The sequence below is a fragment of the Ceratotherium simum genome, chromosome 10 (assembly GCF_057802395.1).
Source record: "Ceratotherium simum simum isolate JZ-2026a chromosome 10, ASM5780239v1, whole genome shotgun sequence".
NCBI classification, from domain to species: domain Eukaryota; kingdom Metazoa; phylum Chordata; class Mammalia; order Perissodactyla; family Rhinocerotidae; genus Ceratotherium; species Ceratotherium simum.
In genome coordinates, this window is record NC_141909.1 from 14,301,923 (window position 1) to 14,319,512 (window position 17,590).

Below are 17,590 nucleotides of genomic sequence, written 5' to 3' on the forward strand. Positions count from 1 at the left end.
CGGCCCGGGTTCGGATCCCGGGCACGCCCCAAGGCACCACTTCTCCGTCCACCCTGAGGCCGAGTCCCACGTACAGCAACTAGAAGGATGTGAACCTATGACATACAACTATCTACTGGGGCTTTGGGGGGAAAAAAATGAATAAATAAAATCTTTAAAAAAAAAAAAATAAATAAATAGTTTCTATTACTGTTAAAAAGCCAAAACCCAAAGCAAAAACTGTCAGTTTCCCATTTGAAGACCAGAGCTTGTTCTTCTTTGAAGTGATCAAATGTTATCTACCTGACTGTAAAAACCATTGTGTCTGGCTAATTATCAGTCTGTCTTGACACAAAAAGGAGGAAGACTAGAAATCTTTTTAAATGCTTCTTTTATTTCATTGGTTGTACATTGGGTGAGTGAACTGAATATTACAACCAAAACATAGAATTGATACAAATTAGACTCCTGTTTACACTGTAAGGTAATGAATGAAGGAATTCTTTAAGTGTTACAGAAAGATTTAGTAGAAATGTTACCAGTGATATGGCTGAAAGAATATTTCGGTGAAGTGCTGTTATATCCTGAAAACCAAGAGTGAAATGTAGTTCCCATACAAGTGGTGAGTTCATCTCTTAACTACAGTATTGTTGAATTGCTATCTTCATGTCTTGGATATTGGTGATTTTGTTTTTGTAATTAAACAAAGCATTTAAGATTTATTCATCATAGTCAGACTTCTGAATATAAACAAACTTTTGGCAAATAATATTTATACAGAAAAATAGTTTTAGATCCTCTCAAATCCCAGAATTATTCTATAAAATTACATTATAAATAAATAAAAAGCAAAATCTGTTGTACATATATTTGTACATCTATGCATTTGCCTTGCTTCCTCCTTATTGTAAATGGAATATTTATGACTCTTTGCATATTATAATCACAATTCTGGAAAATGGATATCATAGTAAAAATACAGTCTTCTATATTTGCTTGGGGATACAGGTGATGTTTTTGATGCTCCATTACTAAAGGGCTGAAAATAGTTGTGTGCTAATAATTTTTAAAATCAAAATCATGAAACAAAGGAAAAAAAGAAAGACAATGTTACAACAATTAGTCTACAAAAATATTTCAGTGATTCCCATAATTTACCTTTTAGTAACGTATACTATGTTTTCAATGAGTTTAAGTGAATTAACAAAGAAAAAAAGAAAATAAGTTTGAATGTTTTAGGCAAGTTGTAGCATAACTACATTGTTATAGTTGAGAAAATTACAATTATCAATAATACATAAAGATGAAACTACCAAAGAAATACAAGTTAGATACAATACTTTTCCACAAATTTAAAACAAATGCAACGATACAAGCACTATGTAAGATTACACTTAGGATGTGATTTTCTTTTGATAGGGTTATCAAATCTATGATATAAGATAAATAGTCATTAGACTTTGACCAACAGTAATTAAAATGGTGGATTTCTTTTTCTCAAACAAAAATGATATGGTTGGTGCATCTAGTTTTCAGAACAGGCGGTGATGCCAAAATTTAAAATATTGTACATTCAATCTCAAAAGTCAAAATACTTCAATCACTAATATGTTCACAAAGAAAATGGATGTTTTAAACAATTACACATAATATTCATTTATAACAGCTGTTTTGTTTTTTAAACAATAATTTAAAAACTATGTAGGTACTGTAAAGGCTATGTGCAACATATAAAATGTGAAATATGAAATATTTGGTACGATAGTGCTTAAAATAAACTTTAAAACAAACTTTCTGAACAAAATTTAATTGTATCGCTATTACCTTGAAGATCAACCAAGTATTTAAAAAAGTAAACAACATTAAAATATGTTTCATCCATATATAGTATATATATGTATGTGTATATATAATATGTATGTACTTGTATTAAAGTTTTTTATACTTTTGAGACATAAAATATGCTTTAAGGTGAAAGAATTAAAAGAACTAATTTTTTCCATGCTGTAGTCAGTTACAACCCTTTAATCCAACTTTTGAAATGCAAAACAGTAATGGATTTTTTAAAAAGTGAAACTATCTACTTTTTGTTTACATAGTAATTTAGATTAAAGTCACAGTCAAATTTTCAGTGACTAAACTCAAACTTACTTAAATTAGAATATTATACAGATCTCCTCACCTACAGCTTCCTTGTTTGACTAGGTTTTTAGTTTTTAAAAGAGTTATTCTGTAACAGGCAACCGGATGGTGAGTTTGAAAGACTAATCCCTTAGATTAGACTGTTGGCATGGGCCTCTCATTCTTGTCAAGCTGGATGAAGTCTGGCAAAATCTAGGCACTTCTACAAAGTCTCTCTTATAAAACAACTTTAAAAATATACTTGTAAAATAATACCTTCAAGACTTTGTTTGGTGGGGTATGAAGCTCATACCGTGCAAAGTTTCTTTATCAATCTAGTTAATGTTACTCTAGAATCACATGATTCAATGCGGCATCTCCAGGCAAACCAAATACCACACTTTGATGTGTCCCCAGTACTTGTGCTTGAATTTCCATTCAGATTTTAGACCTGTAGGACAGGTATCGGTTTTACTTCACTTCTCATCTTTGCTGCAGCATTCATGTCGTCAAGAAGTGAAACATACCCTTTGATCCAGTGGGTCAATGAAATGACAGTAATCGGAGTTAGAATCGAACCTGCCCTTGGAATAGGTTTTTAAACTAATGCTAATTGTTTATTGCTAACTTGGAAGTATTCTGAGTCAAAATGAGTAAACTGGTTGGACTTTCTGCATCAGCTATAGTTATGGAGATAAGACAATATTCCTAGGACAGAAACTATGTTTAGAAACCCTTTAAAAGTAAACTTTATCCTTTATGTCTTTAAACATCACAGCTGGTCTCAGGTAGTTAACTATCTTAGGTTGGAATATACTAAGCATACCATATTTAATACTCATATATGATATAGCAGCACTAGCTTCTTAGAGTTGTGGTCTGTCCAGAAGAACTAAATCTTTATTTAGCATGCAGTTTGTGGCAATTCTATTGAGGAGGAAACAGGATAGTATGTACAGTAACAATGTTTAGTTATTCTCAATGCAGATTCTTGGCATTCCATTCCGTTTCTGCTGATTATTTCAGAATTATCTGTTAAAGAAAAAGACAATCATGATTTAGACATCCTTCTGTGAGGGAAAATAACGAGTTTAAGTTTTACTCTTTGAAAATAGACATTTGAAAATAGGAATTTTCTCCAATTTCTCATAATTTTGATGCAATTATAATTTTGCACAATCCCCACCCTTCATGCTGAAAAATTTTGCACTTAAGCACTTCCGCTATGTGGCCACTGTAAAGAATGATGATTCAAATGCACAGTATTTTCTGTAAAACTGTGACAGCATATGTGTGGGCATGCAGTGTGTTTAGATCCTAATTTCCTTTTTTAGTTTTTGCTTCATATCTCTTTATTATATGTTCACATTATCATTCAATTAATATTTGCTAAGGTGATCAGGAAGTCTGATCAGAGAATTAGTTTGTACATGAAAAGTTATTTGTAAAGTTTAAATGTAAATATTTAAAATTGCATAATAAAAAATATTATTTATTTATCAACTTGCATTTATAATTCAAAGATGTGTTCCCATCAAAAGTAATTTTGTTTCCCAGATATAATAACAATGAGTTTCAAATTCAAGGAACGTTTAAATGTCCCATATTAAAGAGAAAAAGGGATAACATTCTAATAAAGCATTCAAACATTCTTAATAAATCCAAAAGCACAGATAAAGCTAAACTATCAAACGCAAACCGTGGTCTCTGGAGTTTGATCTCTAAGTTCATTTCCGATTCCATAACTTTGCAAAGGACGGGGAGTTTGCCCTGTGTGACCCAGTTCACTTAAGGTCAAACTTAAAAGCCAAGCTTTTAACACATTCTAACAAAAATATTTATTCTTTGTGCAATGCTTTGACCAAACTTTGTGCAATTAGTAAACAAAATGTTTATTTATTAAACAGCCAAGAGTCTTTGTTTAGGAAATAACCAGTAAAAATTCTTTATGGTCAAGGTCAGCTAATATTCCTGTACACTGGGATCCAATTCCCAATAAAAGCCTCGTGTCTAAAGTATAATTTCTTATCCCATTACGTTAGAATTCATACATATGGATGTTTTTCCCTTTAAGTGAGTGCTCCTGCAGTTTATATAAAACAGTTTTAGTACATACATTCAAATAGTTTCTCCCATGAAATAAATATGAGTATCTTTTATTATATTGGAACATATGGATGTGGATGGAATTGATAAAAATACAAGAAGAACTCATTTATGTTAAATATTTATACTAAATGGAAACTCAAAACTTTGGATAAGATCATTCTTATTTTTAAAAAATTCCTAGGAATTTAAAATTAATTGGGAAAAATAGCATTCTTTGTCTTGTGTACTGATGGACAAATAAAAATAATAATGATATAATGATTTTATATGTAAATATTATCATAGTATCTTTGAATAATCATTGCAAATATCTAATATTCAAATTCTTTAGATGGTTATTAACTCCATTTTTAGATTTAGATATTTGATTATTATTTGATTATTTAGATTATGAAATAGGAATTATTCTATTTCATCCCTTAGCTCCAATTCTGTCTGTAAGGTTTCCAAATAAGAATGTGCCCCAGGACAGCAAATCATGTCCTGTTTTTCTTTTTCTTTCCTTTTACTTTAGCAAGAGTCTCTCCAAAATATTTATGGAAAAAAAAATCTTGCAGTTTCTTAAATCGATATATAATAATATATATTTTAGAATATATTCACATTCTTGCTTATTAACCGAAACTAAAATGCCATATAGAATGAAATTCCTAACCACCTGGAAAGAAAAGTATTTTACAGAAAGTCCGGCAATGGCCCAATTTGCATTACAGAAATTAGTTACAACAATGCTTTGGACTTGTATTTGACAAAGAGACATGTATGACCACCTGGGTTTAATTGAACTGTAAATCAGCCTTGAAGTTAACTAAAAGCATTAACTGGACTCACCCAGGCTGCTTTTCCCTTCTGCCCCTGCCTACGCACGACCCATTATATGGATAAAGACATAAATAAAAATGACCTCTGGTACTATCAAACTCTCCGCTGTCACTGGTGCCTGGCATCCAGGCCAGAGAACTCTGGCCGTACCCTGGTCCTATGTCTTTCACTCTCTTGTGGACTATATATGTGATATAAAAAACAGAATTACATTCCTAGCAGCTGTGAGCTTCAAGAAGTGCAAGAGATTTGATCTTAGAGGGTAGGAAAGCTTTGAGTGTTTCATTTTTTGATGGTAGCATTTTTCTTGAAAATATCATTTGATTATTAATTTTTTTTCTGAGAAATATAGCTTGCTGGTACAGTCTGAATTAAGTGTACTCTGGGGTAAAATACAATCTGGAAATATAGACAGAACAGGAATCCTGATGAGGAAGAGTTACCAACTGAGTGTCTCATGTTTAACTATTGCCCATTTGATGCTGCTTCCGATGTTAAAAGACCTGACTTTACAGGCTTTAGGGCCCATGGGGAGGGCAGGATAGTTCCCAGCTGGAAGGATACCTCTGGAGGGAAGAGGAGAGCCAAGCGTGTGTGTTGGAGGAAAGGGTGTGGAGAAGCCGTTTTGAGAGAAAGAGGGATCTTCTGTCTAGTTTTTAATATGGCTTTTCTTTAGTCAGATTATATTTTTAATTCACACCAAAGAAACATAATTAAAAGTAAAAGGAATAGGAACATTTTGTGTGTCTCCCTGTTGTCTCTCCTTAGAGATTTTCTTCTAATACCAATTCTATATGGACATATAAAAATATGTTCTGTGCATAAAAACTTCTTCAATCTCCGTTGTAATTTTAATGGCCAGGAGGATCAAAAGCTTCAGAAGGTGCCTGAATATTTCAACATAGGTAACAAAACATACATTCCTAGAAGAACAGGCTAATGTGTGGCCCTGGAGCATGGCTTCACATCTTATACTGACAAGCCCTAATCCTGAGCTTGTTCATTTAAAAAAATGGTTAATTAAACGACAGTTCACCAGAGTGACCTCGATACACTGGCCGTCAGTGGCATCCTGCCTGCCCTGCAATCGCCAGAGCCGAGGCTGATATCCGAAGTTCCCTCCTCGACCTCCGGGCACCGCAGCTCAAGTTTTCTTGAAAGGAGCAATTAAAACTCTCCTGGGGTCTGTCAGAGTGTGTGTAAGTCACAGAAATAGCTACCACACGGGGTCCCCTCAAAGTCCCCTCTCTGAAGCATCCTTATTATCTTTGTTTTAATTTTAATAGATGCTCCCTTAATTTTCCAGGAGGCTCTAAGAAATTTTTACCAGAGCCTTAAGAGCTGACAGTATTGCCAGTCATATTTTGTAGATATGGAAAAGACAGCATGAACAGCTTTAACTGGCTTGCACAATGTACCAAGTGCTTGTGCAAGCCAGGATGCGCTCAGAGATGTTAGTTCACTCTGCTCGTGGCACGGGAGGCCCCTCCAGGATGCTGTGACAGTCTACCATGGGACCAGGGGAAACAGTGTTTCCAAGAGCATGCGCCAGTAGAGGCTGGTGCTCAGAAGAACTCCCGGGGAGCTTGGAAATGCGGTGGGGCCTGGAGCAAATGGAGCCTGGAGCACTGGATGGGAGGCAGCAGTGACCGTCTGGAGGAGCCAGATGGGTAGAAATTGCTGAGGGACTTGTGGGGCTGCTAGGCCCCTCCCCAGGACATCCTTGCATGGTGGCCAACCACATCCTACCCTAGGCCTCCTCCAGACAGATGCTGCAAACGTGTCTGCTTACAGCAACAGAAGCCCTACCCAATTACAGGTCCGCTCTTTCAGCTTCTGAGGAGCCCTGAGGAATTCCTCAGAATTTCTGAGATTCTGAAGAATCCTATTGCAAGCTATATAATAGGAAGGAAATCAAATTATATTGAACAAGATGTATTTCTGTTTATCTCCCTGATAGACTAGTCTCTCAAATAAGTATTTTTTATGTAACAGAGAACCGTGACAAAGAAGGGGGGTTAAATTATTAAAATAAGATTCTAGCCAATCTTGTATGGTAAATCAAAATCTGGAACTGAAGGCATTATTTTCAATTCCTTTTTCCACTAAAAGGAGAACACACAAAAATGAGAATAGCTGATGCCCACAAAATTGGCAATTCTATTTGTAAAACAAAGACACACTTGATCTCAAATCATAGGTGCATTCATAAATCTTTACTGGACCTTCTACTTGTAACAAGAGTATCTGTGATGCAAAAATATTAGTTGGCTGCAACAGAGTCTACTTATCAATGAGCATCTCCTCCAGGTGGCTGGATTTAAGAATCTCATGATTCTGCTTAATCTGCATCCTTAAATTATTCCCATATGAACCCACTACATGATTAGTCTAATATGAATTTCTTTATTGAATACAAAGCATGAATGGCCCCGAAGAACGTCAAATGGATTGTTTTCCCATTAAATGTGTTATGAGCAGTCATTTAATAATCTCTGCATCCTCAGTGAAGTGCCTACCATTGACTTGTAGAGCAATGGCGGTCAAGTTTATTAAAAAGGAGACTGGGTCAGGTACTGTCTGAATACTAAGCCTACTGGGCCAGGCAGGAAATGTACGGTGAGTGGGTCAGGCAGGGAGTGTGGCAGATGGATGGGCCCATGCCTAGAAGGAATGGAACGGCAGCTACTCAACGCCAGGCAATTGCTACCTGCAGAAAGCTAGGCTCTGTGTTGCTTGACCTTTCTATTTTCCAAAAGAAGCTGGAAATTCAGTAACTAATTCACATTATAGAAAACAACTCTGTGTGGGTCAAATATATCTTTGGGCTGAATGCAGCTATGAGCTGCTGATTTGTGTCCTCTTTGAGCCTTCCTTTCTTGAAGGAGATATCCACTAAGCCTGGATTGCTAGCTGCCTGAGTCGGGCAGTGGCCAAGGCTATAGGCAACATCAAGGAAGGCAGCAGTCACCTCTGCTGGGTGGGACCAGGAGAGTGGGTCTAATGGGGAATTAATCCTGCAGCTCTCAGACATTTGGCTTTCACCCAAAGGAATAGGGTGCTTGAGCAACAGGCACCCTCTACCTAAGAAGAACATACTGTCCCTCCCTTGACTGACTCACAAGATAGGAAGTATGCATGTTGCCTTGTCTCTTCCAAGATGATGATAGATTTAGGCTGAGCCATCCATATGCTCCTACCTTTGGTGGGCACTTGAAAAAGAGCTGATCAGAATGAGAAACGCATTCAGTTGAAAGCAGAATAGTCTGTGCAGAGGCTGAAACACTGAACTTGAGTGCATCAGCCCCATAAACTCAACAGCTGAACTAACTAGCCCTCGTGCAAGAGGGTGCAAAAGAAGTCAAGAAATCCACATGCTTTCCTCAGCGCTTCAGAGGTAGCCAGGATTAGTACTTTCTGAGGTTTCTACCTTGTCGTTGATCTCCAGGAACTGACATAGGAAGAATTTTGGAAATTGTGAGCTTCTAGATGACTTCTAGAAATGTTCACACTTCTTATATAAGTGTGTTCATTGCAAAGATTCAAGGATGTCAGATGCATTCTCTTTTAAAATGTTAGCTCAATATTAAATTCAGTAAGAACTCTTACTGCTCGGCTTAATTGACAGAAAAAACTTTTCAGTGAAAAGACCAACTGTTCCTATGGATCCCAACCACAAAACAATTAGAAAAAAGGAATAATGGATGTTTTAGTTAAATCCTCCTGTGAATAGCCATCCAATACTGTCTTTGTAATGTTGAGTTTGAAGAGATAGATAAAATAGACCTTTTAAAATATTTGTGTGGCCTTGCTGAAATCTGAAGAGCTCTCAGTAGATCTGGATACCACTAGCATGGGAGCTCAAGAGGACATTTCCAAGCAGGGCTCTGGGTCCACAACAAGACTGAGTTTCATAAGCATGAGACAATGTCTCATTCAATGTCTCATTCATCTTTACATCCCTAGTGTCTAGGATAGGGTTGGGCACATAGGAGGCACTTATTAACTGTTGGTTGCACAGAAGGCTGAATAAAAAAGGATTTACTGAGGACACAATGCCACAATGTTGGCATCAACAGAAGACCAACAGACCACTCACAAATGAGATGTAGCAATGGGGGCAGGAAAAGAACCCCTGGACAATGTGTATCTCTGCACCCTTTCAGGGTAGTTAAGGATTCAGGAATATCCAAGAAAAATAAACATTCCTTCCCATTCCCCCACCGCTGTTATATTTAGATAAAAGGAAAAATATTCCAGGCGGGGGGCAGAATCACTCACAGAGCCTGGAAACATGGCAGATAAACAGAAATGCCACCTGAAGAAAACATCTAGACTTGGTAGATTTCTTAGAAATCTTTTTTCATGGTTACCAGGCCTTGTTTCCTCAGAAAGTAATTAAAGAAAGGATGTTTCACTGTCTCCTTAGACAAAACTTATTATTAATTTAAAAATACAAAGCTGAATGGAATTTCCTAACACTACGGCCAAGCTAAGGAGGCTTGCCTGTTGCTCACCATCCCAGTGTCTTTCTCTTTATTCACAGTTTTCTTCTTATTCTGTCACACATGTTGCTCTTCACTACTCTCCATTGGCTTCCTCCCTCCTTCACTCTGTCCAGCGTTTAATATTCTCTCCCCCTTTCCCTAGCTCTCCACACATCTTCTCCATGGCAGCCACTACTGTCGGAAATTCCCTGGTTTTGTCTGAGAGGCGAAACTTGTGAAGTATTTTAGTTGAAGCAAACTCTACAAAGGCAGAGGGACGTTTGTTCATTTTTGGCTGCAAAATAATTCTATACTTAATCACAGTGTGGATTACAAAAGTCAAAAGCAAATGTCTACGGTCTCTTGATGAACATACATTATCAGAGCAATTCTAATGATACGTGTTAATAAATGAACACTTTCAAGAACTTTGGCCTACTTTATGACTATCTGTAAACTTTAATTGTATAAAAAGTTCAAAGATAATTAGTGGTATGTGAAAAGACACTTTGAAAATTAGTCATATTCGTTATTTGGGGGGATTATTGTTCTGAGGGAAGGCAGTGTCTCATGCCATATTTGACTTGTTTTCAAAATGGATTTTTACTTACACAGAAAAGGCATACACTGGGGTTGTGGGAGAAAATTCCCAAATATGACAATCAGTTTCACTCTTGAGAAGAGCAACCTGAGGCAGTTTGGAATGCCCACAATATTTAGCAGACCTTAAAGAGCAGTTTAGTCAGGATTGTTTTGCCCTCTGTCATTAATTTAAAGTTTACATTCCAAGCTCTAATTCCTCTATTTTCATTGACATATCATTTTGCTGATGACTCATTTCTGTCTAATATTTTCCACTCTACGATATTTGAACAAAAAAATTTTTTTAGATATACTTTCTAATATATGAAAAATTATCATTTAAAAATATTAATAATTGAGTTTTTGCATGAAAAGCAATGACACTGCCCTCACTGAAGATTACTGACCAGGGTCTACACTGACAATTTATATTATCTGGATAAAATATATATATGGACATTCTTGATTTGAATAAGATTCCTCTCCTTACATGAGTCCATATCACATGTGGAAAAATCTAGACTCTTGTGTGATTGGCCCCAGCCAATTCCAATTCCCCTGAGGGAATTCTGAGGAACATTTCTGTTGTTTTCATGGTGAGATGGGAATCTAGTCCTTAGACCATCTAAACATCCGTACATCATCCAAGTGTGACATTTTCTCCTATAGGACATAAATGAGGAAGAAGGGAAAGGGATATGAGAGTGAAACTTTTTATTCTTCGTGCTTTCCCCTGATGCTATAGAAATGTTTAAAACAAAACACATTCAGGAGTGTTGTGTGCTTGTTCAGGAAGAGAGGAACTATGAGACCACATTTGTTCTGCAGGTGCCAGAGAAGGTCAAAACAAACCAAAAGCCTAGATTGGAAGAGCCACACGGCAGCAGGACAAAAGAAGCCATAGCATCCAAGGAGAAGGAGAAAGAGGTGGTGTGAATGCATCTGATGGTCACCCAGGAACAGGTCCCAGCTTTTATCTTCCTATTCATCACCTGATGTTCTTTTTTTTTTTTTTTTTAGTGAGCAATATTTGGCCCTGAGCTAACATCTGTGTCAATCTTCCTCTATTTTGTTTGTGGGACACCACCACAGCGTGGCTTGATGAGTGGTATGTAGGTCTGCATCAGGTATCCGAACCCGTGAAACCCAGGCCTTCGAAGTGGAGCATGCAAACTTAACCACTACGCCACTGGGCCGGCCCCTCATCACCTGATATTCTTGACTCCACACTGTACATCACGCCCCTACTTCACAAACCTTCCCCAGTGAACATTCCAATCAGGGAATTCACCATGGATGGTGGCTCCTCTGCCTCCAGCAGGTGGAGAAGGTGAAGGACTTTCCTATCACACTGCTGTCCGGGAATTTGAATTAGGCATATGCTTTGGCATCTTTTTTGAATCTCAAAGATATAGAAACATCTGTGAACATGGTGTTTGGCCTGTTCTATGCTGTTAGCACAGTATTATCCTTGAGCAATGTCATGAGTTAAACTATTGTAGGTCAGCCTGGAGACCTAACCATCAAGTCCATCACTCTCTCTACAGGAAAATTATTTGAATTCAAGTGACAAAGGGAATTTTGAACCAACAAACATTTTTAAATGTAGAGACTGTCTGTGTAATAAAGAAGGCTAAATTCCTCTACTGTGTCAAAAAACAATAATAAAATAATATTTGGGGCATATTAGTTAAGAAGATATTCTAAAACATTATAGAATGGATTATAAAATATTTTTCTAAAAATATTACATTTAGAATATGTACCATGAGATGTGTAGCAAGTGAGGCTATCTGAGATTAAATAGGCTGCCCACATCTGAGGCTATTTCATTGAAGGTGACCTCTGAACATGAAGGCAGAATCTAAGAAAACTTTTTTCATACCTTTAAAAACCAGTTTATGCAGCAACTAAAAAGAAATTTTAAAAGCATTCATTTATACCTGCTCTTTTCAATATGGAAACTGAAGATTCAGGCCCAGAAAAATCACAGAAACAAGATCTTGTTGGATTCAACATAAAGTCCCCAATCCTGCTCAATGCCCTCCTTTTGTATCCACTACCATTTCCTAGACTTAGAATCCTGGGCACATTTTGGCTGTAGTATTCATTTTAACAGAGGAGCAGAATGTATAATTCAGTCTGCTAAGAATTGGCTTTTAAAACACTAAAGGCAGAAAAGTAACCAAAAGCTAAGAGCCAGTAAAAGGAATGGTAAGATTAATGTAATGTACAGGACATGAAGTATGTCTGTGTGTACTGTAATCATTTTGCACGTTTCTTGAGTTGGTGGGATGATACTGCTATCTAACAAAATTTCCAGCAAAATTAGTTTGGTTTTTTTTTTTTTCCTTTTTAGTTCTTTGCCTGTGTTTGTGTATGTGTGTCAGAGAGAGAGAGAGAGACATAAAACCACTCAATTGTGTGTAAAATCATGGTGCAAAGGAAAAGTTAAAAAGTCCTGGAGTGGAATTTCAGGAGGCTTGTCTGTGCCACTAACCAGCTTTGTGCCCCTTCTGAGTCTTGCTTTCTCACTCTGCTTGTTCCACGTTGACACCTCTGCAGTGTGGTGGGTATTTAAACCAGGTTACCATCTGTTCTCCCCGATAACACCCCAGGAAGTGCCTAAATATCATGGTATAATAGATGGCAAAATGGAGACCAAAGGAAGAAAATATATAAAGAAACAAAGCTCTTACATTCTCTTTTATTTCTTTATTACTGTCTTCCCTCAAAGCTCAGTGGTTATGCCTATTCTTTCAGCATCTCTGCTTTTTGAGATAATCCTCATTATATGATAATTACTTTGACTGTAATTATTTGCATGCCTGTCCCCTTTACTATGTAAGACCCGTGAGGACAGGGACTGCTTTGTTCAATATTGTACTCCCAGAATTCTGAATTTTACATAGTGGGTTCTTAATAAACATTTGTTGAGAAAAAGTATGAAGATGCGTCGCCATTGAATAAACAGTGGGCTTTTGTTAAGGCCTGGCATCTCAGAATAGACCCAGCTTCTAACAGAAATGGTTCACTGAGGAAAAATTTGCATTTGCACTCAGTTACCTGCTTTATGAAAACAGAACTCTTAAAGGAAACATGGCAACAATAAAAAATTTTTAATGTGAAAAGGATCATTTTATACTATGAGATTTAATAAGACAAAAACCTAGTTACAATTAGACCTCTTTCTTTCCAATCCTTAATCCCTTCTTCTTTGGAGAAATGTCTATTAATATCCTTTGCTCAATTTAGAACATTGTGGTGAATAGGCATAGCATAAGATTTGCCATTTTAACCATTTTTAAGCATACAGTTCAGTAGCATTAAGTATACTCACATCGTTGTGCAACTGTCACCACTATCCATATCCAGAACTTTTCATCATTCCAAACTGAAACTCTGTACCCATTAAACATTATCCCCTTATTCCCGTTTCTTGCCAATTCTTAATCCCTTCTTCCTTCTTTCCCTCTCTCCTGCCCTTCTTTTTATCCTTCCAAGTTTTGGCTTCAAAATGGGATCCCTGGCTCTTTCTGTTTGCGCGCCTGAATCGTCATTAAATTTCTCAGCTCACTTTCTGATTTAGCTCTGTGGTTTTACTTACAACTAAATTAACCTTCTAGTCGCTCCTTTCACAGTTGCCTCCTCCAGGCTGCCCAAAACATTCATTCTCAGCTAATGATGTTCAATTAACCTGAGATTGATATGAACGTAAGGTTCTGTGGAGACAGTGGAGAAAAATAGTGTCTCTCTTTTTAAATTATTGTTGTTTAAAAAATAAAGAAATGAAAGTCCTGGATGACAGAGACTCCTCTTGGTAGACTCTTTTCAGCCAGAAGTTACTTATCAGTTTCCCACCCTGGGAAGGGTAAAATGGGGCACTTGTCCATGTGCTTTCTAGCTCTTGTTTACTGGATTGAAATTTGAATTTCTGTGTTGGTCTCATTGACCAACAATATTTTCAGACCATTTCTGATATTGAACTTGGACTTTAAAAAGGTTTGCTTCTACTAGAACTTCTTAAATAGTTAAAACTTTTTAAACCAATAGTTAGAAGTTTTTTTTTTTTTTTTTTGGTGAGAAAGACTCGCTCTGAGCTAACATCTATTGCCAATCCTCCTCTTTTTGCTTGAGGAAGATTAGCCCTGAGCTAACATCTGTGCCAATCTTCCTCTACTTCATATGTGGGTTGCTGCCACAGCATGGCTTGATGAGTGGTGTAGGTCCGTGCCCAGGACCCAAACCTGCGAACCCTGGGCTGCCGAAGCGGAGCGTGCCGGACTCAACCACATGCCACTGGGCTGGCCCCAGTAGTTAGAAGTTTTTAAGGGAATCATATAAAGAGGTTCATCCCAATCCTACATTGACCATAAGCTCCAATCTAATTCAAATATGGTGGAGACACAAGAGAATATGATTTTGAGGCAGGTGAACATGAGTTCTAAACTGTCTAGCCACTTCCTACCTACTTGAATATTAGGTAAACTATTCTTTAAGACTTACTTTCCTCTGGAAAATTTCACAGAGTTTTGTTGAGTACTAAATGAAATAATGTATATAAGGTATCTGATATATAATAGTGATTTTTGATAAATATTGGCTTCCTTCCCTTTGTCTATTTATTTTAAGATTTATAAGCCTAAATAAAATTTGGTTTCAGCTTCTATTTAAATAGGCATTCAAATAATAATATTTTACATATAATAAATATTCTATGATCTCTATGGCATTCCATATATGTTGGTAATAAACTTGATTTTGATGATACTAAGATTTTTAAAAATGTCAAATACACTTACTTCCCTTTATGTATATGTGTATCCTGACCTGTCACTGACAATTAAGTAAATATAGGCTGACTCTATTTATTCATGAAAGTCTTGACTGTCAATTCACATTAATCATTTTTCAAACTAAAATCTTTTATTATAAAAGCATCAACAGCCAGCAGCATATGATGACCACTGTTCACTGTAGTAGAAAGTTAACATCCCATGAGAGGCGTGATATCTTGTTCTTTAAAGTCAGACCCAGTTCAAACCCAGCTTCTAGGCTTAATAGGTGTGTTACCATGGGTAAGTGATTCAACATCTTTTATTCTTAGTAGTCCTCATCTCTATAGTGGGAATCAAACATTGTCCCTAACTCATAAGTTGTTGTGAGATCAGATAATGTATTTAATGAAGTGGCAGTAAGCACATAATGCTACTGTTATCATATGGTAATATTTCACCTATTTTAATTTCCTAGGCCAAGCCACAAAACATGAATATTTTGATGAGGTATAGCATTTGCTAATAATTCTTTGATCACTGGGCTTAGAGCAAACCACTATTTATGGATGATGCTGCACACCGAGTCTTTTCTAATAAACATCCATACTTCAACTTTCAAGCCTTCACCTCTTTTCACATAGGTCCCACATACAAAGCAGAAAGAATGAGGAGACTTATGTTATAAGCTTATGTTAAAAAAAAACAGTAGCTCCTAAACACCTTTTCCAAGGCAAAGGGATACAATGGGGTTTTCTTCTCATTCTTTACACACTACTTAGATTTCTCTATTTAACTTCTTTCCTTGTTCAAGGCCATCCTTAATGTTGCCGAGGTCAGGGAAGAGCAAAGAAAAAGATGAACAGTAGGAATTGATTCAGGCGATTCCTTTCCCCCTGAATCTTCATAACTAAAGTGGTTCTCTGGCTCTTTCAAATATTTCGGCATACAAAGGCAAATATTGAAAGAATGACTAATGGAAGAGTTATGAAATTATTACTGGAAAAAAATTTGGAGAAAAAGAAGAAATCAAGTTTAACATTCCTGGGTATCTTTTTGATTCCTCAAAAACCTTTCTAAATTCTAACAAGAAGCAAAGTTATTTATTGTTCAAAAAAATTGCATAGCTAGCATATTCATTCTGGCTTGTGGTTTGACAGAGGGAAAGAAGACTAAACATGGTGTTAGCAGAAGAGTTTCTCATCCCTTAGGTAAGCCTGAGTAAGTCACATAACCATTCTAGCTCCTTCTCATTGTAAAATGGAAGATTAGAACTTGGGAAAAGTTCTAAATCTGCTTTTGCCACTTAAATAACGATCTTGGCCAAGTTTCTCAGCTTCTCGAAACTGAAGTTTCCTCATCTATGTGTTGGGGATAAGAATAGTCCCTTACAGAGCCATTTTGGGTTTTAATGGGATAACTCATATATAAGGCTTAGAACAGTGTCTGGCACTTGGTAAGTGGTCAATAAAGGAGAGCTGCTTAAGTTATCTCTGAGCTGTCTGTGTGCTCCGTAATACTTTGGGGCCCCTTTAACGATCACTTAAAGCACTTTCTCAGGCAGGCAGTGTGGTGAAAGGGTAAAAGCACTCCTCTAGGCAGGACACAGACAATCAGGTTCCAGTCCTGGTTCTCTTAGTATTTATGTGACTTAGGTAAGCCACCTTGCTGATCTGGGCTCTTGTTCCAATTTAGAATGTAACTCGTATCATCATTTTCCTTTTTTAGGTTATTGTAGAGGGATGGCATGATTGCGGTAAATTTGTTCTTATGACTTATTGCCTTTCATAGCCTTGATGGAGCTGATGCAGGTCTTGGGTCAGACCTGCAATGCCTGATGTAACCATGACTATGGGAGAATAGGTGACATTTTACAACCATCAACTTAATGATGCTGTTGCCAGAAATGCATTGTGGTGACTAGTGAAGAGTGTCTGTATTTGATTACAGGAAGCTCATCGACATAACCTCTAAGATCTTTGAAAACTTCAGAGCAAGGAGAGTGATGATAAGAATAATACAATTTGATCACCGAAAGTAAAATAGACCAAGAGCTCCAGCATATTATACCTGATGCTGAGATGTCATGGATTCTAAATGCTAGAATAGCTACAGTTTTTCATAAACCAATGTCAGAAAATACTAGTTAACAAATTTTCTTTTATAGTACAAATAAAAGCGAAGATGTGTTGACTAGAATCATTCTTTTTATGTAAGTCATTATGAGAGATGTCTTGTAGAAAAGGTTGATGCAGTGGGGACGAGGAAGTTGGTAAAATCCACAGATACCACAGAAGCCAGAGAAGAGCCCTGCGACAGCAAAGGATCAAAACACCTCCCTGAATTTTCCTGAGTCTTAATTGTTCATCCTCCCTCCATATTTTCTCTTTTCTCTCCATCCCAACTTCAGCACTTTATCAATGAATTCGCTTCCTCACCAGTTGACCTGCGCTCAGCCTATCCCAGTTCTTATCTGTCCATTCTCTTCCAGTACATTAATGTTTCCAAGTCTCTCATTTAGCATTTCGTTATCCTTCTCTTATCCTGCCAGTCAAGGTGCTCAGTAACCTAACCCCTCCTCACCTACTCAACGAATTTTCTAGTACTGCCTAATGCATCTGCCCTTTCGTTCTCCAATTCACCGCAGCCTAAAGCAAGTCCTTAAGCCCACGTGAGCCACAGTGTCTCCTCTCTTTAGATCTGACATAGTAACAG

The 17,590-nt window shown here is 36.9% G+C and overlaps 1 protein-coding gene across 4 annotated transcripts in view; it reads right to left on the reverse strand.

The window, feature by feature from the left end:
• Positions 1-345: 345 nt before the first annotated feature.
• Positions 346-17,590, reverse strand: part of MBNL2 (muscleblind like splicing regulator 2) — a 161,275-nt gene continuing 144,030 nt past the window's right edge. For all 4 annotated transcript variants that reach the window (XM_004423122.3, XM_014781830.2, XM_014781828.2 and 1 more), the window contains one exon: positions 346-3,132. In XM_004423122.3, the coding sequence (XP_004423179.1) occupies positions 3,005-3,132 (128 nt within the window). In that variant the 3' untranslated portion in view covers positions 346-3,004. The remainder of the gene's footprint in view (positions 3,133-17,590) is intronic.